This window comes from Drosophila miranda (genome assembly GCF_003369915.1).
Source record: "Drosophila miranda strain MSH22 chromosome Y unlocalized genomic scaffold, D.miranda_PacBio2.1 Contig_Y2_pilon, whole genome shotgun sequence".
Lineage (NCBI taxonomy): Eukaryota > Metazoa > Arthropoda > Insecta > Diptera > Drosophilidae > Drosophila > Drosophila miranda.
The window spans coordinates 35,116,250-35,141,061 of NW_022881614.1; the positions used below are offsets into that span (position 1 = coordinate 35,116,250).

General features: G+C 49.8%; 1 protein-coding gene across 3 annotated transcripts in view; it reads right to left on the reverse strand.

Annotated features, from left to right (window-relative positions):
• LOC117193720 (matrix metalloproteinase-2-like) overlaps nucleotides 1-24,812 on the reverse strand; it is a 225,081-nt gene that overhangs the window by 142,178 nt on the left and 58,091 nt on the right. For 2 of the 3 annotated variants that reach the window (XM_033398447.1, XM_033398445.1), the window contains exon 1: nucleotides 17,545-18,321. The exons of the other annotated variant lie outside the window; for it this stretch is intronic. In XM_033398447.1, the coding sequence (XP_033254338.1) occupies nucleotides 17,545-17,549 (5 nt within the window). In that variant the 5' untranslated portion in view covers nucleotides 17,550-18,321. Of the gene's footprint in view, nucleotides 1-17,544; nucleotides 18,322-24,812 lie in introns of those variants that run through there. 3 annotated transcript variants of the gene reach the window in all.

The window sequence follows — 24,812 nt, forward strand, 5'->3', positions numbered from 1 at the left end:
TGAGGCAAAATGCTTCCTTTGTGTCGGAAAGGGCAAGCCCCACTCACACGTAGCTGGTAGCCACAGGTGGCCCATGGCACCCAAAGAGAAGGCAAGTCAATACGCTGGACATGGTTAGGTTTTACCAAATAAACCTAAACCATTGCGAGGCTGCCACTGATCCGCTCTCTCAGTCGGTGCGTGAAATGAGATCGGACGTTGCAATAATAAGCGAACCATACATTTCCCCCGAGGATGAATTATGGGTCCAAAGCTCCTCAGGAAAAGCAGCAATATGGGCTTGCGGTAAGCCTCCTCTGCGGCCCTCAGTGTGCGCTGAGTTCCGACATTTCGTCAGGGCAAAACTGAGGAACTTATGGATTTACAGCTGCTATCTCCCCCCAAGCTTGAGCCGTCATAGCTTCGCTGCGGCGATGGACGAATTGGCCAACGACGCCAGGCACCACAAACCAAATGTGATTGCTGGCGACTTCAATGCTTGGGCCCAGGAGTGGGGCAGCGACATCTCCAGAAGCAGCAGTTCGGACGCCATATACAAGGGACACGCACTGCTTGAGGCCTTCGCTGCGTTGGACGTAGCATTGTTGAATCAGGGGACCGCGAATACCTTCAACAGGGGCGGCTCTGGGTCAGTCATCGACCTTACATTCGCCTCTAGCAGCCTTTCCCCTCTGTCCACCTGGCGCCTGGGGAACCACTATACGGCCAGCGACCACGAGGCAGTGGTGTTCTCGATAGGCGGAGAAGGTGGTTGCAGACTGACCAGGGCAACGCAGACAAGTCGGAGAGCAGCCTACAATCCCGAATCAATGCGGATTCCAAGGTTCTTGGAGGCGCTGAGGAATATGGAGTTCGGAGGCTCAGCTCAACAGATGGTCAACCAGCTTCTGGAGTCCCTACTGCATGCATGCGATGCCAGTATTAGTCGCAAGAGGCCATTCAAGGGTAAGCAATCGCCGACCTATTGGTGGAATGACGAGATCCAGGAGGCCAGACGCACTTGCCTGTCAGCTAAAAGGCGATATCAACGGGCTCGCAGAAGGAGTGGCACTAGCTGGCCAAGGCTACAGGCGGAGTACTGCGGAGCTAGAAAAGCCCTAAAGAACGCCATCAAGGAGAGCAAGAGGGAGTTCTTCCTGCAGCTTTGAGACTCAGCCGAGAAGGATCCGTGGGGACGTGCCTACAAGACGGTAATGAAGCGAATTCATGGCAGCAACGCGGGGTCGCCGTCTGACCCAGACCAGTTGCGGACGATTGTTGAGGCATTGTTCCCATCCGGGGCTCACGGTCTTGCCATCAGTGCCGTCGCACACCAGCCTGCATACTCGGTCGAACCGGTCACGGAGGACGAAATCGTCGCCCTGGCCCAAAGCTAAAAAGCCAAGAAGGCTCCAGGCCCTGATGGAATCCCCAACCGTGCGGTAAAACTGGCGATGGCATACAACCCGCACGAGTTTGCTAAGGCATTCACGCAGTGCCTGCGGGAAGGACTATTTCCGCCGCAGTGGAAGTTGCAACACCTGGTGCTCTTGCCAAAGCCAGGAAAGCCGCCGGACGATCCCTCCTCGTTTCGACCGATTTGCTTAATCGACTCGCTGGGGAAGACTCTGGAACAGATAATCCGTAGAAGACTAGACAACGCCGTCGAGGATGCTGGGGGACTTTCACCAAACCAATACGGCTTCAGGAGTGGGAGGTCAACGGTGGACGCCATAGGCAGGGTAGTTGACATAGCCTCCAAGGCAGTGGAGGGAACTCGATGGAAGGGCGGCAAGAAGGAATACTGCCTGATTGTCACCCTAGACATCAGGAACGCCTTCAATACGGTGAAGTGGGAGTGCATCCTGGACTCACTTAACCGGCTCGGTGTACCCCAATACCTTCAGGAAATCGTAAGGAGCTACTTCGAGGGGAGACTGCTGGAGGATAATACGGAGGCCGGCGCGCAGACTCACGGCATAACGGCAGGCGTTCCCCAAGGATCAGTGATGGGTCCCCTATTATGGAACATTGCCTACGATGGAGTCATGAGATTAGCTCTTCCAGGCGGATGTCAGCTAACCTGCTACGCAGATGATGTCGCCCTGACGGTGGTGGCCAAGCACCTGGACGTCGTCGAAGCAAATTGTGACAACGCAATCCAGCTGATTGCAGACTGGCTCCGCTCTGCGGGACTAGAGCTAGCCGCTCATAAAACCGAGGCAGTATTGGTGAGCACCCGTTCGACTGTGGAGACCGCTCACATCAGGGTTGGCGACCAGAGACTATCGTCGAAACGAGCCATTCGGTATCTGGGCGTGATGATCGACACCAGGCTCAGTTTCCGTGAACACCTAAGCTACGTCCAGGAGAAAGCGGCAAACACGAGTCGGGCGCTGTTCCGAATACTGCTGAACAACCGTGGCCCGAAGCAGGAGAGGAGGGTTCTGCTGACCAGTGTAGTCCGCTCAGCCATGACCTACGCAGCAGACGTATGGGCGGATGGAATTAAAGTTGCCAGCTACGCTAGGGGCGTAAAAGCCACTCATCGCCTCTGCGCGCTCCGGATCTGCTGCGGCTTTCGGACCATATCCGACGAGGCTGCCCTAGTCCTGGCGGGTGTCCTTCCAATTGACCTTCTGGTGCTTGAGGAGAGGGCCGTGGCCAAAGCCATCCGGGCCGGCGCGGCAAGGAGAGACGCGCGCAAGCAGGTATGGCCGGCCTGGAGCAACTTTGCAGCCGGCGCCATGAAGGAGCTGCGTAGGTGCGAGCGCCGAAGGAACGAGAGTGGCTAGGAGGAACCATGGTCCCTGCGAAGCAATGCTTTGCGGCCGTCCCGCAGAGACCCGGAACTTCCTGCCGGTCTCTCCAACTCAATACAGCTCCCTGTCTAGTTTTAGTTAAGTCCCAGGCTTATAAAATTTAATAAAATTAAGAGTTAATACAGAAAAAAAAAAAAAAACACACACACACACACACACACTTACACAAGCCAAGGAGCAATGGCTTTCCAAAAAGCCTCAAAGGTGGCCCGAACACCGCCACAAGCAGCTTTAGCACCGCCAATGAAGCAGAGCTCGTTGCACAGCTTTGCCAGTGGGGCCACGCAGGACGGCGGTAAGGGCACTGATACTCTGAAGAGGCCGAGGGACCCCCCTACACCATCGAGTAGCGGGAGAAAAACCCGCCCCAAGCGAAGCAGGAACTGCTTACAGGACATAGACGAGATTGGCGCAATCCTGGACGACCTACTCTACCAGATGAACGAGAAGGGCCAGAGGTCGATCAACATGGCCATCAAGAAGATGGTAGCACGCATGAAGGAGTTGCAAGTGGAAGTCAAATCCCATCTGCAGGCGCCAGAGGATAAAAGGGCAGCGCCAGGAGGATGCCAGTGCCATGATCACACTGCAGGCCCAACTGGCCCCCTACCCAGGATGACCAAGCCCAGTGCGACTAAGGCGACGCAAACGGCATCAGGAGCCCACAAGAGCGAGGCAACACCCCGAACTGAGGAGAAGAGCGCGCGCGGAAGGCCCAGGCAAGGACACCAAGCTGACGCCACTCGACAAGAGGAAACCAAGATGCAGTGCGGCAAGGCGGAAGACACCAACCCTACACAGAAGTGGAGTGAGGTGAGAGGCAGGCGTGCGAAACGCAAGCAGACAGGCCGACCAGACGCAGTGCTGGTCAAATGCACCGAGGAGGCATCATACGCCGACATCCTCAAACTGGTGAAGGCAGCACCAACGCTCCAGAGCCTCAAAAACAAGGTTCAGGGCATCAGGAAGACAGCCTCGGGCGAGCTGCTTCTAAGGATGCAACAATCCTCAGACCCCGCCACCCAGGAGCTGCAGATGGCCATCCAGGCAGCGCTTGGGGACAAGGCAGCCGTGAAGGCCATGCAGGAGACAGTCGCGGTTGAGGTACTCAACATAGACGAGCTCACGACAGGCGACGAGGTATGTGAGGCCATAGCTGCAGCGATCGACGGCGACTTAACACAAGGAGCAGTGCCGTACATGCGGAAAGCATATGGCGCAACGCAGGTAGCTACGCTGAACCTTCAGCCCGCACTCGCAAAGAAGCTCCTGGAGCTCGGAAAAGTTCGAATCGGCTGGGTTGTCTGCCGCGTGCGGCAACGGATTGCGCCAACCCGCTGCTTCAAGTGCATGGCCTATGGACACACTGCAGCCAGGTGCAGATCCAAGCGGCCTGTGTCAAGCAATGCATGCTACAAATGTGGTGGGGAGGGGCACAAGCACAACCAGTGCAACAACCCGCCAATGTGCATACTATGCGCTGGCAAGCTAGGAGACGTCCGCTCAGCAGCCCACTCGGCCCTCAGCCGCAGCTGCCCTGAGTATAAGAAGGCACTAGCAAAACTGGTTGATGATTAAGCTCCTGCAGCTCAACCTAAACCACTGCCGAGCTGCTCAGGATCTGTTGGCGCAAACAGTCCTGGAGCAGAAGATCGACATAGCGCTACTCAGCGAGCCGTACGGCAAAAAACACGAAGGAGTCTGGCAGCAAAGCTCAGACGGAGGAGCAGCAATCTGGAGCTGTGGCCCACAACCAGGCCAGCTCACCCACAGAGCATCCAGAGTGGGATATGTGAGAGCTAAGCACAGCGGCACTTTTGTCTACAGCTGCTTCATAGCACCAAGGTTCACGCAGCAGGAGTATGAGGCGATCATCAGCAACATGGAGTTCCGGTACCAAGGCTTAGCTGGGCCGGCTTCTCAACTGCCTGCTCCCTGGGCCAAATGCCTCGGGGCGTCTGCCACTGTGGTGGGGAACGCTGCAGGCTAGTTCTCCTCTCAAAGACCCGCTTTTCCTCCTCCTCCATTCTTCCTGTTTGTAGTTGCCAAATACTCGATTTTGAAATTTGAAATTTAAAATTTAAAATTTAAAATTTGGGGCCCGCGCGATTTTCCGGTTGGCGCTCAACTTTCAAACTGGTTGGCCGATCTGGCAACCCTATGACTGTCCTACGCTGTCCGGCAACTCCGTGCTGTAAGCACCTCTGCTCGATCAGCTGATACGTGAATATAAATCGAGGCAAGTGAAGCGATTTGAGTGAAAGTTGTTTTTATTTTTCCTACCACCAACACGATGGATAGAGAAATGCGCCAAAACCAACGATCACCCTCCCCTGGTCTATCTGCTCGTCTGCGTTTGCCCCTGCAACCAACTGGGAAGTCTCCGTCGCCAGCCACCATGCGCAGTGAGTACGGGACGCTGAAAGCCTGACTTGAACCGTCTTCTGTTTTGATTCCAGGCGTGATACGGATTTTGTTTGTAGAAAACTCGGAGCCCGCTTGCAAACACGACCGCACTTGGAAACTCAAACTGTGTGTGAGTGTGTGTGTGTGTGTGTGTGTGTGGAGGACTGCAACGTGTGTGAGCGGCTTGTTAATTTCAAGTGGCATGTTAACTTTCTGACATTAAGTTGGCATATCATGTCAACTATGCAGCCCTTGTTAAGTGTCCTCTGTGTCTCCCCCTCTTACACCCCCTCCCCACTCGTTCCACTCTGCATTGTGTGCGAGAGAGAGAGGGAGAGGTAGAGGGAGTGAGTGTTACATGCGGAAAAAGGGTGTTTAGCAAAATTCCATCATTATGTTAATTATAAATGCGCCCCGGCTCCGCCTTGACTCAAAGACTGAGACAGAGACAGACAGGCCAACTTTTGCCATCCCCACGCATGGATGTTTTCTTTTTTTTTAAATTCATATACTTATTTATTTGCTCTATAATATATACTATACAATTTATATTTAACTTAATTTAACGGACAAGAGTATGTTGGGACTAGGGGCCCCGCTGACTACGGTACTGCCGCAAAGCATTGCTTCGCAGTGGCGTGGACACCTACTCCGTCTGCTCCTTCCGGCTTCTCTCCAAGGACCTAAGCGTTCGCATCACGCTAGAGGCGAACTCCGCGGCCGCTTCCCACACCTTCGGGTCTGCCAGCATCAGCGGCACCAGAGTCTCGGTGCTGACCCTAGACCCTGCTGCTGTCTCCAATGTCTGACGCTCGAGGTCAAACCTGTGGCAGTCGAAGAGGACGTGGCGAGCGTCCTCCTCTATGCCTGTGCCACACTCGGGGCACCAGTCCTCTGTCTCGTGGCCGAAGCGCTTGAGGTAGCCGCGGAAGCAGCCATGTCCGCTCAGTGCCTGGGTAAGGTGGAAATCCACCTGGTGCCAGCATCAGCGGCACCAGAGTCTCGGTGCTGACCCTAGACCCTGCTGCTGTCTCCAATGTCTGACGCTCGAGGTCAAACCTGTGGCAGTCGAAGAGGACGTGGCGAGCGTCCTCCTCTATGCCTGTGCCACACTCGGGGCACCAGTCCTCTGTCTCGTGGCCGAAGCGCTTGAGGTAGCCGCGGAAGCAGCCATGTCCGCTCAGTGCCTGGGTAAGGTGGAAATCCACCTGGCCGTGCTTCCTTTCAACCCAGCATGCTATGCTTGGGATGAGGGTGTGGGTCCATCGGCCTTTGGGTGAGTGGTCCCATCGAGTCTGCCATCTGTCTATGCTGGTCCTTCTGGCGGCGTCCTTAATTTCTGCTTTGGAGCGTACCTCGGCTGCACTGTCCGTCATGGCATCATGGATCTCCTTTCTCTCCCTTATCAGCTCCCTGAGCGGAACTTGCCCGGCAATGACTAACGCGGCTTCGTCTGAGATGGTCCGGAACGAGCACGCGATCCTAATGGCGCACAGTCTGTACGTTGCCTCCACTCCTCGCATGTAGCTCCTCACCTTCGCGGCTTCTGCCCACACCGGTGCGGCGTAGAGCATCTGCGACGTCACGACGCTCGTCAGCAGTTTCCTCGTTGCCTGCTTTGGCCCTCTGGTGTTTAGCAGCATCCTGGATAGCGCTCCCGCGGTCCCACCGGCCTTCGTGTGGACGTATTCCAGATGCTCTTTGAAGGACAGGCGCGTGTCGATGGGGACTCCAAGGTACTTGATGGACCTCTGCGATTCGATCGCGGTCCCACCAACCTGCACTCTGGCGGTCTCGACCACTTTACGGCTGGATATCAGGACCGCCTCCGTTTTTTGGGCCGCCAGCTCCAGCCCCGCGGCGGCTAGCCACGCCTCGACGGCTTGTATGGCGACGTTGGCAAGCTCCTCCACTGCGGCAAGTTCCTTCGCTACCGCCACTATTGCGACGTCGTCAGCGAAACCCACCAAGTTAGTGTTGGCTGGCATCGGGAGCCGTAGGACCCCGTCGTACATGGCGTTCCAGAGCAGAGGTCCCAAAACGGAGCCCTGTGGGACTCCTAGAGCCCTGACATGTGTCCATTGTCAGCACCCTATTGCTGAAATAGCTGCGCGCTATATTCAGTAGGTAGCCCGGGATGTTGAAGGACCTCAGTGCCTCCAGCGTCCGGGTCCAGTCGGCCGAGTTGAAGGCGTTCCTTATGTCCAGTGTCACCACCAGACAATAGGACTTGGTTCCGCCTCTCCACCTAGTCCCAGCAATGGCTTCCTCCGCCGTTTGTACGACCCTCAAGATGGCGTCCAGCGTCGACCTCCCTTTCCTGAACCCGTATTGGTTCTGGGAGAGACCGCCTGCTGCTTCGATGGCTGCGCTCAGCCTCGCACCGATCACCCTTTCGAAGACTTTTCCCATGGAGTCCAGAAGGCAGATGGGCCTGTAGGAAGAGGCCACCCCTGGCGGCTTGCCCGGCTTGGTTAATAGTAGCAGCCGTTGCCTTTTCCACCTCTCGGGGAACGTCCCCTCCTGGAGTAGAAGAAGTTCCAGCTTCAACGCGCTGTTGGGGATCGCATCCGGATCCGGAGCCTTCCTAGGTATCAGGTTTCTGCCTGCCTGCAACACCTCGGCTTCCGTAACCTCGCAGATGTCGCTCGGGCTATGCTCGAACCGCAGGGAGCTAGGGATCTGCCGTCCTCGAGGAAACAGTGCCTTGACTATACCCTCCAGTGCCTCTGGATCTGTTGGAGCTTTACTGCCCGCGTTCAGCCTCTTCACCACCATCCTGTACGCGCCTCCCCAGGGGTCCTCTTCGGCGGCATCACACAGCTTAAGGAAGCATTCCCTCTTGCTGTTCCTTATGGCGGTCTTCAGATCCTTCCTCGCCGCTTTGTAGGTCTCGCTGCATCGGGACAAGCGCGGTGTGCCTCTGGCTCGCTGGAGCAGCCTTCTGGCCCGGTGGCATGTTCTACGCTCCACCAGAAAACTGGATCCTTGTGCTTCCGGAACGTCCCTCTCGGTAGCATGCTCTGGTCGCAGGCGCCTTTAAGTGCGTCCGCCAATTTGGTCGCCATATCGTTGGCTCCGTCTGCATCGTTTGCAGAGTAGCTCTCAAGGGCGCTTGCGAAGGCTTGGGCCCTCAGCGTGTCCTGGCGGTACGCCTTCCCATGCCGGAACGGGGTACCTCTCGATCGGGCAAGGGTGCCCAGGGTGCATAGTATGGCCTCGTGGTCGCTGGCAGTATATACGTCGCTGATCCTCCATCGGGCGTGCCGGGCCAGCGTGCTGCTGGCATAGGTGAGATCGATGATCGACCCTACACCTGCCCTGCTGAAAGTTTGTTGGGACCCTTCGTTCAGAAGGACGACGTCCAGAGAGGCAAAAGCCTCCAACTCCGTGCGGCCTCTGGCGTTTGTACGGGAGGACCCCCATTCCAGGGCCCAAGCGTTGAAGTCGCCTCCGACTACGACGTTGTTCCGTCCTCGCAGATCGCAGCTCAGCTCGTCCAAAATGCGGCTGAAAGTCTCCAGTGAGAGGCTGGGTGCCAGGTAGCAGCTGTAGAACCATATGCCGCCTACATACCCTCGGACGAACCCAACTGCCGACTTGGTGTCGCGCAATTGTGGCGCGTCGACGCCACAGAGCCACAGGGCCGCTTTGCCAGTAAGGTCCGTGGCCCAATCGCTGCTGCTGCCCACCTTATGTGGTTCGCTGAGGAGTGCCACCTCAGAGCCAAGCTCGCGCACCGTCTGCGTCAGGAGATCCTGTGCGGCCCTGCAGTGATTCAGGTTGAGTTGAATCAACTGCATGTCGTCCTGGTTTTGCCGACCCCGCTTCGCGTGGCTGGGCAGTTTTTAGTGCCTGCCTGGTGCGTGACCTCCTTCTTTCCAGCTGCTGAGCAGATGAAGCACGCAGGCTCTTTTTTGCATTCGGCAACTTTGTGCCCTTTCTCCCGCATTTGATGCAGCAGCCACTCCTGTCCACTGTACTCTTGCAGTTCCGTGCGATATGCCCGGGTTCCAGGCATCGGTAGCACCTTGGGATTCCATCTCTTTCCCGGATCCTACATATGGTCCAGCCGATCCTCACCTTGCCGCCTTTCAGGACCGCTTGGCCCAGGGAGAAGGGCAAGCTGACCACCGCCAGCTGGGACTCCGCGTATCCGCGGCGCAGACTGCGAACTCTTACTCGACCCTCGTCAATGTTGAATTGGCGAGTTAGAGCGGCACAGATCTCCTGCTCCGTCGCGAGGGAGTCGATGTCCCGTATCTCCAATATGACCACCTTCGAGTCTTCCGTCATTGCGCGCACAGACGCTCCATCGCCGAGGACACGTGCGATGCTGGCTTTCATGTCCTCAGCACTCTCCACGCTGTCTTTTGCCACCTCCAGCAGAAGGTTGCCGTTTATGGTGCGGCGTACCTTGGAGACGCAGCTTCCCAGGTCGGAAAGCTGGTTGTCGTGTCGTCTGGTGACCATTGCCAGAACCTCGCTGTACGACTTCCCGGGGGCCTGCACTATGACCGCGTCTGGGCGAGCGCGGCGTGCTGCTCTCGGCCTCTTGGCCACCACGCTCCATTCGCTGTCCGGGATTCCGGGGCTCTTGGGCTGCCTCAAGACGCTGGTCGTCGCCACGTCTCCGTGTGGCCGCAACGGGGCCTTTTTAAGGGTCCTCTTGGTTGCGATAGCTCCTTTTCGCTGCCTTGGGCGCGTAGGTGGGGTTCCCGGCTCCCCCATTGGACCTTCGGCCACGGATGGCTGGCTAAGTTTACGCCACGGTTCGGTTTGCGCTGCGGCATCTTTCCTCCAGACGGTCGTTGCCTGCTGCTGCTTGTCTGCGCTCCGCGTGCTCTGTGAGCATTTCGGGCACAGGCCTTGGGCGTCGAAGCCTTCCTGCAGCGCGCTTCTACCCGCTGCAGCCTCTTGGCTCGATTCGATGATGTTCGAGTGCAGCTCCTTCATGCGCACGAACAGTGCTCTGGTGGCCATGTTGATGTGGCGCGTATTTTTGTCCATCATCCTGGTCTGAACCTCATCAAGGATTTTTCCCAGCTCCGAGAGGTTCTCAAGGCAGGTAGCCTCCTGGTGGGCCTTGCTCTTCTTGGGCGGCGTTTGCCTCTGGGAACTTCCCGGGCTGGCTGGGTCCCGAACCCTCTTGGGGGTCTCCCTAGAGTCAAGGTCCCGACTCTGCGCCGCTGCTGCTGGAGATGGAGATGGCTCGGGTGCCGGCGATCGGGCGAGCATGCTACCCTTCCTGAAGGCGAGCTTTTCATCCTCCTCCATTTCTATTGTTTACTTTAGAATTTGAATTTCGAAATTAAAATTAAAATCTCCCTCCGTTGGCGCGCAACTCCAGCTCTCTCCAACACTCTGGCAGCCCTGGGTCGATCGGGGCTGTCTGGCAGCACCGTCCATGTGGCAGCTCTACGCGATCACCTGTCTGGCGGCGCGATCAGCTGCTGTGTGTGAAGCTCCGGACGAGAAGAAGAAGAAAGAAGAAAAGTTGAGTGAAAATTCCTTTTTTCCCTCCACCAACAATGTGGAAAGTGGAAGTGGAAGGCGCCAAAACAAGGGTTCGCCCCCCCTTACCCTGCTGCCTGGAGCGCACTGATTGTGCCCCTGCAACAGAGCGGGATGCCGGTGGGGCCGGTTTTTATACGCAGTACGTACCGGTGCGACAGCAACCTGCTCTCAAAAGCTTTTCTTCCAGGTAACACGCGCAGCGCGGATGCTAAGAACGGAAAATCAGGAGCCCGTGATTCAAAACAACCGCACTTGAAAACGCTCAACTCTCAATCCCCCCACGCATGGATGTGTGTGTGTGTGTTGCTGCGGCAGTTACACTTCCGTTTCCGTTGCCAACGTCAGCGCTTGTCGTGTGCCAGCAAGCGGAAATGCTAAAACGCAGCGTTTTTGTGTCACCGCCTCCTCAGGGCTCCCAGGATCCTCCCCGTGGGTCGTCCCCTCCTGACGACAGCAATTATCTGGCATACAGTGATACAACTCGAACACAAATGCCTACAAATTGCTAATCAAAAGCTTCACAAGCTGCCTGCCACCTGATGATGAAGCGCCAACTATCCATGAGATGTGCGAATGTGAACATACACTGAGGGAAAATTTAGCCGATAACTTGTTGTTTCTTCTGACTCGTTTTAAAGAGATTTTTCGAGATTTTGTTGTTGTTTAATTTCCATGATTTTACTCATCTTTCTGCTCAGTGTAGCTCGTCTACGGCTTATGTCTGTTTTGCATTTGCGTAGACACATGTACATACATGTAGATACAGATACATATGCATCTCGCATTGAGATTCTGTCATGTGAATTGACACTTTCAGTTGAACTCAATTAAGTCCCGGGCAAAAACAACGCCGATGACTAGCCATTTCTAGTCGGTTTCTATCTCTGTCCAAACATCTCTCTGGCATCTATCGCTATTTTTGGTTTTGAATGAAAATTCTGCCCGAATGCCACATGAAATGTGTCGCTCAACAAATAAGTGATGTGATTTTTGATTTTCTCTAAATCGACGTCACTCACACCTTGTCGCCATCGGCATTTCTGTCTCTTTCTATATGTAAAACAACAAACATAATCGATGGAAAACTAACAAGACTTAAGCTTAAAAGTCTATTAATTAGTTGCAAATAAAGAAGACACTGCAATATTGTACAATGTCAGAACAGTTCTCAAAAAAAGAAGAGATTTTCAATCAAATCTAGACCTTGAAAGAAAGTCTAGACACTTGTGAATAGAGTCTTAAAATACAATACTAATATATGATGTAACTTTATATTCTATTCTTATCTTTATTACCCTCTGAAAAGATACATCGTTACTCAACTCAACTCATCTCCGAACAGATCTTCGCTTATACCCGAGGTTTGTTCTCACGTTTAAACTTAGATTGTCTTTAAGCGATTTTCCCTCAGCAAGCAGTTCACTTTAGAGCGTAAGCAGTTTAACAAGCAGTCGATAAGCAGTTGATCAACAGTCGGTAAGGCTGTTCTCTCCGTCTTACACGCTATCTACTTCCACTTTTAAGCTTTTATCCACACTAGTTGACTCTTTTTCCCTCACGTGATGATGATGAGAATCTCAGAGAATCTTCTCTTTCGACAATCTTTGCAGTTGAGAATTCTGTCTGAATTGTTGATTCTCTTCCACTGGAACGAATTCCCCTTGATAAATGAGTAAATTATTTCGGAGCATTCCCAGCCATCAGCCACAAAGAGAGAGAGGAGTAGCCCCGCTCTAAACGAAAACTTTTCTGGGGGGAAAATGTGTATACTATCATTAACATCATGGTTGGTGTAGGGCAGCAGGAAGCAAGGGTGGTGGCTAGTTGGAAGTGCCTTGAATTTATGAGTGTTGCTTCCACATCCTCATCAAGCTCCTGTGGGAGGGAGCTTCCAGAGGCAGGGAACACGGCTGGTTCTCGTATAAAAACCCATTTAAAAAGCAATTATTTTGCGTTGATTCAATATGGCGTCGGTTGATGGATGCCCACAGTCAAAGGCAGAGGAAAAATCAGCGACCACAACAGGTAATAGGCCAGCGAGGAAGCCAGAGAGGAGGCCAGCGAGGAGGCCAGAGAGGAGGCCAGCGAAGAGGCCGGCGAGGCAAAAGTCAGTGAAAGGAAAAGGACCTGGAACAAGAGCCTGCCCGTATCCGCACGTAGCAGCAGGAGCAACGAGGAGTTCCATAAGTTTTCTGTGGTCAGATCCGCCTGCAGTGCATATACGACTTTTGTCGAGTGCAGAGGCAGCTGCATCCACCCCGCATTCTGTGCCACCCCGTTGCTGCCTCAGAAGAAAACTGCAAGGACAGAAGGCCCTATCCCATCAACACGATGCGTCCTTTATGCATGCAATGCATAAAACAGTGTGTCCTAGCTGTGTTATCCCAGTGTTATCTCAGCAGATTCTGCTGACAGGCAACAGGCAACATATTGGCCCAGCGCCAACTCGGTCAACAGTTCGATGACGTATGCAGACTACCACAGGGTCCTGCAGTGTCCTGCTGTGTCCAAAAAAAAGGCGCAGCCACCTCCAGCCCCTAGGAGTGGGTGCTGGGAGTAGCAGTGCCACAGAAATATCAAGATAAATAAAATAACAATGAAATATGAAAGAATTTTGAGTGCACATCAGAATTCAAATTAAATTTCCAAGCATCTCCTCGGTTAGGTGTCGTTCCCTCGGTCGTAAAAATATTTATATTCCTATTTCCACTTCTGCTTTTGCCATTTTATGCCAGAGATGAGACGCTCTAACGGATGACAACATCAGGATGTTTGCGGTTGTAAAAAGGAGTAAAGGAGTGGCGAAGGTTTCCATGCCACAATGCTCTTAATGGTAAAACATGATGGAAGATATGCTGGATAATCTGTTGCCTTTGGTCTGTGGCATGACTTTTTCGTATCTGCCAATCCGTGCTCTTTCTCATTTATCATTCCAGCAATTTGTGTCGATGACAATGGATCATCTGAGGCTCCATCGGCAGCTATAATCTTTTAAATGTTCCCCCTAGCCTTGACAGAATTGTGGAGAGGGGGTGTGGGCGTTGCCAGCATCCTTTTAACCCATTTATGGGCTGGACATATTTCAATTACCCTTCCCTTACCTTCCCTTCCCTTCTGGTCGCACATTTTATTGCCACTTCATTGTTTTTGGGGCTGCTGCTTGCTTTTCCTTCCCTTTTCAGGTCCCTGCGACATTTAGGCCCTGCCGCATTTCATTTCATTACGTTTTTATCTTGTTTCGGCAACTAATTTCATTTTGTGCATATTTCAATTCGTAGAAACAGGTCCACAGCCCAACCCCGGAGGCCCTTAATTAATTCCACAAAAATATTTATAACTTTTGGGACCACAAAAATACTGTCGCACTCCCGATACACATTTTCCTGTGTATTTTCCCTGCTGTGTTTGTGTGCGGCGGCCCTTCAATAGGCCAGAAATCTAAGAAATTTATGCATGACTGCAACAGGGTCAAGTTTTTTGTTGCAGAAGGCTTTAGCCTTTAATGCCACTCAGCTGCTCTCCGAAAGGAGAAAAGTTGGAAAAACCAAAAGAGCTTGGAGCCCTTTTCCAGCTGAGGGGACTCCCTTTCCTCCCCTTCCCTTTGGAGTTTTTTGGTCTGGGGCTCGGAGGCGTAAAGATAAAACAACATGCGACACATACACATATGTGGGGGAAGGGGCAGGCTGCACTATGAGAAGATTAATGGGGCACAGGACACAGGACACAGGGATTGTGTCGATGTGTCGTTCTGTGATGGGCAGAACCGAATGTCACCGGAAGTGCCAGGCAGGCGACTATTGACACGACATGTCCTCTTTTCCCACACAGGACTCCGCTCCGCCCCACAACCCCGCAACCCATTGCCATCATCATCTACTGTGGTAACTTCAGACGTGCGTATAATCTTACGCTGCGGTCACTCAAGGGGAGGGGGGCAGGGGGTAGATGACGCGGCTTCCCGTTAAAGGACGGGTACCCCGCATGAACCCCAGGCCAGGTGTCAATTTCATTTTCATTAAGTTGCTTCTGCTTGGCTAGGTCCTTTCTTAATTTGCGTCACTCTGCTTGACCAAACGAGACTCAAATTTCAGCGGGCGAAAATATACGGCAAAAAATAAGCTAAAAACAGAAACGAACTCCAACGCAGCGACGGCTTCTGCTCATTTATAAAACAAGAAGCAAAAGGCAGGAGCACTAGTAGCACCAGGAGAGGCAGGAGCACCGGGAGCGACAGCAGAAGCCCTACTTATGCCTCCTCAGCGGTCGCTTGTCTTCATTTTTGCATTAATTAATACTTATTACGGGGAAAAAAATGCAAAGCAGGAGGAAGAAGGGGCAGCAGGCCGTCGGTTCTCTGGGGGTTTAGGTAAAACTTTAATCACTTCCTTCAGGAGCAACATTTTTGGTCTCACTTGATTGCTTCTTTTTTTTTATCCTTTGGTAATTTGAGTCTGTTAACGTTGCTTTTTTTTTTTGGGCTGCTTTTTGGTTTTTGGACATGGACCTCAACCTCATCAGAGGCCAGGGGAAAAGGCAAAAAGCAAAAGGGAAAAAAGGAAATTTCCTTTTGTGGCTGCCTCATAACCTAGCCGGGGACTTAATTAAAACTAATTCCATTTAAATATTATATGGAACATTTTGGGGCAGCGACAAACGATTATCACTTCCATTTGTTTAATTGAATTTTTGAGGCCAGTCTTTGTTTCTGTGGCAAAAATCAACGAAAAGATCCTCTTTTCTTATACCCGATACTCAAAATGAGTATTGGGGTATATTAGATTTGTGGTAAAAGTGGAAGTGTGTAACGTCCAGAAGGAATCGTTTCCGACCCCATAAAGTATATATATTCTTGATCAGCATCAATAGCCGAGTCGATTGAGCCCTGTCTGTCTGTCCGTCTGTCCGTCCGTCCGTCTGTCCGTCCCCTTCAGCGCCTAGTGCTCAAAGACTATAAAAGCTAGAGCAACGATGTTTTGGATCCAGACTTCTGTGATATGTCACTGTTACAAAAATATTTCAAAACTTCGCCCCGCCCACTTCCGCCCCCACAAAGGACGAAAATCTGTTGCATCCACAATATTGCACATTCGAGAAAACTGAGTTGCTGCGGACACCGCAACTCTACAGTTATACCCGATACTAAGTCAGTATGGCTCTCCTCCGGCAGACGCTGCTAATATTAAACGACACGACAAAGAGTGCGTGCGAGAGAGACAGAAAATCAGTCTGAGCGTGACGTCGGGCGCTGCGTAGCCAGTGCAAATTGATTTGTTCCTTTTGGCTATAAAAATTATCTGGTCTGGTCCAGATTCAGCAATCTGATAGATATGGTCGTTATCTATGATTCTGCGTTTTTAGTTTTCTCGAATGTGCAATATTGTGGATGCAACAGATTTTCGTCCTTTGTGGGGGCGAAAGGGGGTGGAGCGAAATTCTGAGATATACGTTTAATAGTGAGATCTAACAAAAGTTCGGGTACCAAATTTGGTTACTCTAGCCTTAATAGTCTCTGAGATTTGTGGATGCCCCAGATTTTCGTCCTTTGCGGGGGCGGAAGGGGGTGTGGCGAAATTTGGACACGAAACGGTCAAGGTCCGATATCACAGGAGTGTGGATACCAAATTTGGTTGCTCTGGCTCTTATGGGTTCTGAGATCCTTGAACTCATATTTTGCAATTGGCAAAACCGACCATGAAACCTGTGTGTTAGAGAGAAAAAGAGCAAGAAAGAATGAAATTGTTTTCTTGATTCTGGCTATAATAATTATACGATCTGGTTGAGATCTTACAGTCTAAAACATATAGTCATCCTCTACGATTCTGCGTTTTTGGTTTTATCGTATCTTTAAAAATGTGGATGCCACAGATTTTCGTCCTTTGTGGGGGCGGAAGTGGGCGGGGCGAAGTTTTGAAATATTTTTGTAGCAGTGACATATCACAGAAGTCTGGATACAAAACATCGTTGCTCTAGCTTTTATAGTCTTTGAGCACTAGGCGCTGAAGGGGACGGACAGACGGACGGACGGACAGACGGACAGACAGACATGGCTCAATCGACTCGGCTATTGATGCTGATCAAGAATATATATACTTTATGGGGTCGGAAACGATTCCTTCTGGACGTTACACACATCCACTTTTACCACAAATCTAATATACCCCAATACTCATTTTGAGTATCGGGTATAAAAATAAACAAATTTGCATATATTTATTTATTTATGTAGCCATCAATGTTGGACATCAAATAGAGTCATCAAAATGTTGGGAATGGCTTCCAGACAGTGGGAGGACTTTTAATTAATGCATTCCGCTATATCGTACGGAAATTAATTATTCGGCAATCAAAAAAACCCAGCCAAAACCGATGTAAAGCACAAAAGAAAATCATTTTAGAAAAAAAAGGAAATCCACTCGGTTTGACAATTGAAAACTGATTGCAGGGATTGCCAGTGCGAGTGTGACAGGAAAAAGTGCTTTATTTAAATATTTGCATTTCAATTGGTTATTTGTATGTGTTGCATGCCCCTAATTGGCAGTTCGGACAACAACAAATTGTGGAATATAATTTCAAATTGATTGCTGGCAGATGCCAATGAGGCCAGCCATTAGCTGTTAAAGCGGAGTGGGGGTTCGAATGAGAATTGTGTAACTAACTAGCTGAACCGCAGTAAATTAACACGGTAGTCCAGTGGCAGGGGCCAGGACTAGGACTGGAGCTAATTTGGCCTAAAATGTATGACTCCCCTCCACCCAGCCATCCAGACAGACAAACAATGTTGAAGAAGGCTTAGAGGAAAGCCAAAGCCAACGGCACTTACCCCATCGTCTAGAGTGTCTCAGTGTCTCTGTCTGTCGCACTCATTAGGACCCATCCTTTATGTTCGTCTAGAGTGTCTCAGTGTCTCTGTCTGTCGCACTCATTAGGGCCCATCCTTTATGTTCGCTGCATTTGCTCCGCTTCTGCTGCTGCCGCTGCTGATGCATTCTTCTTCCACTTTTTCGTGACTCTTTCATGTCAATTAATGCGACGCACTCTTCAAATATTAGCAGACATTATGTGCGCTGTCTTGACTGAGCCCTGGGTCTGCCTCTTAGAGCACTTCCGCCGAACAACCATCCATCCATCCAGTCGGCTAGGAGCTGGCACTGGCACTGTCACTGGCTTTGGCTGTGGCCTTGGCTGTGGCTCCATTCGCCTGGCTGTTTGCCCTGGGTTGCCGCACAATGAGCACACAAATGACTTGGAGCACTTCAGCCTGGCTTTTTGTTCTTTAATCGGGGGCATTATTACGATGCCTCTTCGTCTTCCATTCTGTCCTTCTGCCGCTTCTTCTGCTGTTGATCAAGTGCCTGGGACTATGTGCTGACGTTGAATGCGCCGCTGATTCTGATTCAGAGGATTCGAGTGGCCTGGTGCTCTGCCGTTGGCTTCCTTCCTTCCTTCGTATGCACATTCTGACAGACGGACAGGCAGACAGTTGAGTGTCAGTTGGAAGCGATCACAGGTTCACAGGTTCACAGTTGCTGCTGGCTGGATATTTGAACTTTCACCATCACCTTTTCGGTTCAGCTTTTTTTCCTGTCTGTTGGGGCACCACTTGCACCGACCCTCGCTGGCCAGTGACTGAGCTCTGCGCCAGTTGTGCGTCCGTATTTCAATGAAACGCCGCTGGCTTTTGCCAGAGCTTTGCCCCGATCCAAAGCTTTCGGGGACAGCTTCGCGTGTCGTATGCGTATAAGAGAGGGCGTTCGGCTTGTGCGCAGGTGTATCCTTAACGGATTTCGGCTGTCGGATTGGCTTTCGCTTCGGCTTTTGCTCGGCTCTGGCATTTAACCTCGTGCTTCTGCTTTCTGCACAAGGCATTAATCAAGACAGTTGTGACACTAAAACTCCGCCAGCAATTAATCAACATAAAAGGAACCGTACCCAAAACAGAAGTTGCCTTCTGCATTAACTGATTGTTGTGCTGTTGGCCAGCAGCTCAAAGCCAGCCAAAACTTGTCAGTTTGAATACAAGTTTAGTTCAAAGACACACACAGAAGATACTGAATATCGAATCAAATCAAAGTTTGATTTGACAGCCAGACAGACAGACAAAAATGATACTCTCCTCTCCTCTCCTCGCCGCCTGGATGGTGTTTTTCTTTACGGCAAAGTTTCCGCCTTGAGAAGTGGCCTTAACTTTTGGCCTGGCCAATGCAGCAGAAACCATGGCATAGGTTCATATTCATGTTCCACCCTCTAGAGAGAGAGAGAGAGGGAGGGAGAGCGAGGCCCAACACCGCCTCATCCATTTATCAATTAATAGGACTAATGAGCAGGCGGACTGCTAAATCCCAGTGTCACTAAATGCAGGACAGGACCCTTCCCTGTGCAAAATTAATTAGGATGCGCTCTTCAAAAAACTCTGACACCTAGCATAGCTATCGCTATACTGTATGTACACTCGTAAAGATGTATAGAGAGGCATCTTTGGTGAAGTAGTCGCCGTCGTCTTCGTCGTCTAACGAGATTCCACCGCTTGGCAAATTGTTGTTGTGCCTTTAATTGACAATCAAAGCAAGTAATCAAATTTGCTGCTCGACATTTTTCTTTAGAATTATTATATAGTTACAAGTTCCGACTGCAGCAGCAGCAGCGGCGGCCCCCCACGCAGTGCGCCCACAGAACATTATTTATAGCGCCCATATCAAAGGCGTAAAATTGCGTGGACAAGAGACCTTTAATCAAGGAATACCCTCTATCGCATCAGAAGGGGAGGAGATATGATGCATGGCCATGAGAATGGTTTTCTGAGAATCGAGAACAAAACGAGGCGGAACGTTGTGAGTTGCTGCGGACCCCGCAACTCTACAGTTACACCCGATACTAAGTCAGTTTGGCTCTCCTCCGGCAGACGCCGCTAATATTAAACGACACGACAAAGAGTGCGTGCGAGAGAGACAGAAAATCAGTCTGAGCGTGACGTCGGGCGCTGCGTAGCCACTGCAAATTGATTTGTTCCTTTTGGCTATAAAAATTATCTGATCTAAACCAGATTCAGCAATCTGATAGATATGGTCGTTATCTATGATTCTGCGTTTTTATACCCGATACTCAAAATGAGTATTGGGGTATATTACATTTGTGGTAAAAGTGGATGTGTGTAACGTCCAGAAGGAATCGTTTCCGACCCCATAAAGTATATATATTCTTGATCAGCATCAATAGCCGAGTCGATTGAGCCCTGTCTGTCTGTCCGTCCGTCCGTCTGTCCGTCCCCTTCAGCGCCTAGCGCTCAAAGACTATAAGAGCTAGAGCAACGATGTTTTGGATCCAGACTTCTGTGATATGTCACTGCTACAAAAATATTTCAAAACTTCGCCCCGCCCACTTCCGCCCCCACAAAGGACGAAAATCTGTGGCATCCACAATTTTAAAGATATGAGAAAACCAAAAACGTAGAGCTGTAGAGAATGACCATATCTTTAAGACTGCGGAATCTGAATTGGATCGTATTATTATTATAGCCAGCATCAAGAAAACAATTTCATTTTTTCTCGCCCTCTCTCTAACACACACGTAGCATAGGCGGCTTTGCTTAGAGTAAAACATTAGCGCCTAGATCTCAGAGACTACAAAAGCTAGAGCAACCAAATTTGGTATCCACACTCCTAATATATCGGACCGAGACGAGTTTGTTTCAAAATTTCGCCACACCCCCTTCCGCCCCCGCAAAGGACGAAAATCTGGGGATATTCAAAAATCTCAGAGACTATTAAGGCTAGAGTAACCAAATTTGGTATCCGCACTCCTGTTAGATCTAACTATAAAACGTGTATCTCAAAATTTCGCCCCACCCCCTTCCGCCCACACAAAGAACGAAAATCTGTTGCATCCACAATATTGCACATTCGAGAAAACTAAAAACGCAGAATCATAGATAATGACCATATCTATCAGATTGCTGAATCTGGATCAGATCAGATCATTTTTATAGCCAATAGGAACAAATCAATTTGCAGTGGCTACGCAACGCCCGACGTCACGCTCAGACTGATTTTCTGTCTCTCTCGCACGCACTCTTTGTCGTGTCGTTTAATATTAGCGGCGTCTGCCGGAGGAGAGCCATACTGACTTAGTATCGGGTATAACCGTAATGTTGCGGTGTCCGCAGCAACTCACAACGTTCCCCCTCGTTAGTTTTATCGAATGTGCAATATTGTGGATGCAACAGATTTTCGTCCTTTGTGGGGGCGGAAGGGGGTGGTGCGAAATTCCGAGATATACGTTTTATAGTGAGATCTAACAGAAGTGCGGATACCAAATTTGGTTACTCTAGCCTTAATAGTCTCTGAGATTTGTGGATGCCCCAGATTTTCGTCCTTTGCGCGGGCGGAAGGGGGTGTGGCGAAATTTGGACACGAAACTGTCAAGGTCCGATATTACAGGAGTGTGGATACCAAATTTGGTTGCTCTGGTTCTTATAGGTTCTGAAATCCTTGAACTCATATTTTGCAATTGGCAAAACCGACCATGAAACCTGTGTGTTAGAGAGAGACAGAGCGAGAAAGAATGAAATTGCTTTCTTGATTCTGGCTATAATCATTATACGATCTGGTTCAGATTTTGCACTCTAGAAGATATAGCCATCTTCTACGATTCTGCGTTTTTGGTTTTATCGTATCTTTGAAAATGTGGATGCCACAGATTTTCGTCCTTTGTGGGGGCGGAAGTGGGCGGGGCGAAGTTTTGAAATATTATTGTAGCAGTGACATATCACAGAAGTCTGGAACCAAAACATCGTTGCTCTAGCCCTTATAGTCTTTGAGCACTAGGCGCTGAAGGGGACGGACAGACGGACAGACGGACGGACGGACCGACGGACAGACGGACAGACAGACAGGGCTCAATCGACTCGGCTATTGATGCTGATCAAGAATATATATACTTTATGGGGTTGGAAACGATTCCTTCTGGAAGTTACACACATCCACTTTTACCACAGATCTAATATACCCCAATACTCATTTTGAGTATCGGGTATAAAAATCCACATCTAAGCAGCGTTTTCCGAAACACTCCGAAAAAACGAATCACAGTCCCAAAAATTGTGTGATATTTTCGTTGGTGCTTCTATTTTTGAAAATCTTAAATATAATCGAACATTCCGAGTGATGGCCGAACCGAATCTTATCTATGAGGAATACTCCACATCCTACTCCTCCAGCTCCACTACTTCGGAAGACTCGGAGTATTTTATGGCTGAAGGGGGCTCTCAAAAAGATCATGATGAATCTTCCCCAGCCACTGATTTGAGTTCTTATAATGATCCTTCGGAGGGGTCCATAAAAGACGATGGGCCAGCAGACGCAAGGCCAGGATGTGGTAAGCCGTAAACTAACGAGTTTCTGCAAAATTAAACCTTTCCACTCCAAAGGATCAATCGATTTTAAAAATGGCCAATTAGGCTTCTGGTGCGTTATTTGTATTTCTGTTTGCAAATTACGCTGCGAAATAAAAAGTAAGTACAGTCCTTTCTTGGCCTTCGATAACTATAGATACATGTATCTATTTGCAGCATGCCCATTCCACATTCCTTTTAGACGACCAAAGGAATTTTTAAATATACATTTTTTTTTGGTTTTCAAACAAATAAATATATTTACTATTTGTACAGCAATTTTCAAATTCCTTAAGCCCTAATTTATTATACCCGATACTCAAAATGAGTATTGGGGTATATTAGATTTGTGGTAAAAGTGGATGTGTGTAACGTCCAGAAGGAATCGTTTCCGACCCCATAAAGTATATATATTCTTGATCAGCATCAATAGCCGAGTCGATTGAGCCCTGTCTGTCTGTCCGTCCGTCCGTCTGACCGTCTGTCCGTCTGTCCGTCCCCTTCAGCGCCTAGTGCTGAAAGACTATAAGAGCTAGAGCAACGATGTTTTGGATCCAGACTTCTGTGATATGTCACTGCTACAAAAATATTTCAAAACTTCGCCCCGCCCACTTCCGCCACCACAAAGGACGAAAACCTGTGGCATCCACAATTTTAAAGATATGAGAAAACCAAAAACGTAGAATTGTAGAGAATGACCATATCTTTAAGACTGCGGAATCTGAATTGGATCGTAATATTATTATAGCCAGCATCAAGAAAACAATTTCATTTTTTCTCGCCCTGTCTCTCTCTAACACACACGTAGCATAGGCGGCTTTGCTTAGAGTAAAACATTAGCGCCTAGATCTCAGAGACTACAAAAGCTAGAGCAACCAAATTTGGTATCCACACTCCTAATATATCGGACCGAGACGAGTTTGTTTCAAAATTTCGCCACACCCCCTTCCGCCCCGCAAAGGACGAAAATCTGGAGATATTCAAAAATCTCAGACTATTAAGGCTAGAGTAACCAAATTTGGTATCCGCACTCCTGTTAGATCTAACTATAAAACGTGTATCTCAAAATTTCGCCCCACCCCCTTCCGCCCACACAAAGAACGAAAATCTGTTGCATCCACAATATTGCACATTCGAGAAAACTAAAAACGCAGAATCATAGATAATGACCATATCTATCAGATTGCTGAATATGGATCAGATCAGATCATTTTTATAGCCAATAGGAACAAATCAATTTGCAGTGGCTACGCAACGCCCGACGTCACGCTCAGACTGATTTTCTGTCTCTCTCGCACGCACTCTTTGTCGTGTCGTTTAATATTAGCGGCGTCTGCCGGAGGAGAGCCATACTGACTTAGTATCGGGTATAACCGTAGAGTTGCGGTGTCCGCAGCAACTCACAACGTTCCCCCTCGTTTTCCATAGATTTATTTCCTTTGTCCTTTGATGCACGCCCCAAAAACTATATTCACTCGTAATTTGAAAAGACGACTGGTCTTTCATTTAGTCGCTGTGCAAATCCATGTCTGTGTCATGGAATAACTAAAAATCATGCAAGAATCAAATGGGGGAATGGAATATATTCTATGTCCTCCAACTAGGGGGCTGCGGGCTGGGGGCTGGTCTTGTCATTTAATATCCGCAATTAAAGTGGTAATCAATCAAAATGAACAGGCGGAAAAACCTAAATGAATTAAAAGCAAACGAAAGAACAAAGCAAAGGATGAATGCACAGGACGAACCGAACCGAACCGAAACGGAATGGGAAGCGCCACAAACACAATAAACAGAACGAAGAGAAAGAAAAACCGAAGCGCAGCAAATGTACGGAAAACGGGCCAAAAAGAAAAGGAAACCAATAAAAACGAGGGGGAACGTTGTGAGTTGCTGCGGAGACCGCAACTCTACATTTATACCCGATACTTAGTCATTATGGCTCTCCTCCGGCAGACGCCGCTAATATTAAACGATACGACAAAGAGTGCGTGCGAGAGAGACAGAATATCAGTCTGAGCGTGACGTCGGGCGCTGCGTGGCCACTGCAAATTGATTTCTTGCTGTTGGCTACAAAAATAATCCGATCTGATCCAGATTCAGCAATCTGATAGATATGGTCATTATCTATGATTCTGCGTTTTTAGTTTTCTCGAATCTGCAATATTGTTGATGCAACAGATTTTCGTTCTTTGTGGGGGCGGAAGGGGGTGGGGCAAAATTCTGAGATATACGTTTTATAGTGAGATCTAACAGAAGTGCGGATACCAAATTTGGTTACTCTAGCCTTAATAGTCTCTGAGATTTGTGGATGCCCCAGATTTTCGTCTTTTGCGGGGGCGGAAGAAGGTGTGGCGAAATTTGGACACGAAACTGTCAAGGTCCGATATCACAGGAGTATGGATACCAAATTTGGTTGCTCTGGCTCTTATAGGTTCTGAGATCCTTGAACTCATATTTTGCAATTGGCAAAACCGACCATGAAACCTGTGTGTTAGAGAGAGACAGAGCGAGAAAGAATGAAATTGTTTTCTTGATTCTGGCTATAATAATTATACGCTCTGGTTGAGATTTTACATTCTAGAACATATAGTCATCCTCTACGATTCCGCGTTTTTGGTTTTATCGTATCTTTGAAAATGTGGATGCCACAGATTTTCGTCCTTTGTGGGGGCGGAAGTGGGCGGGGCGAAGTTTTGAAATAT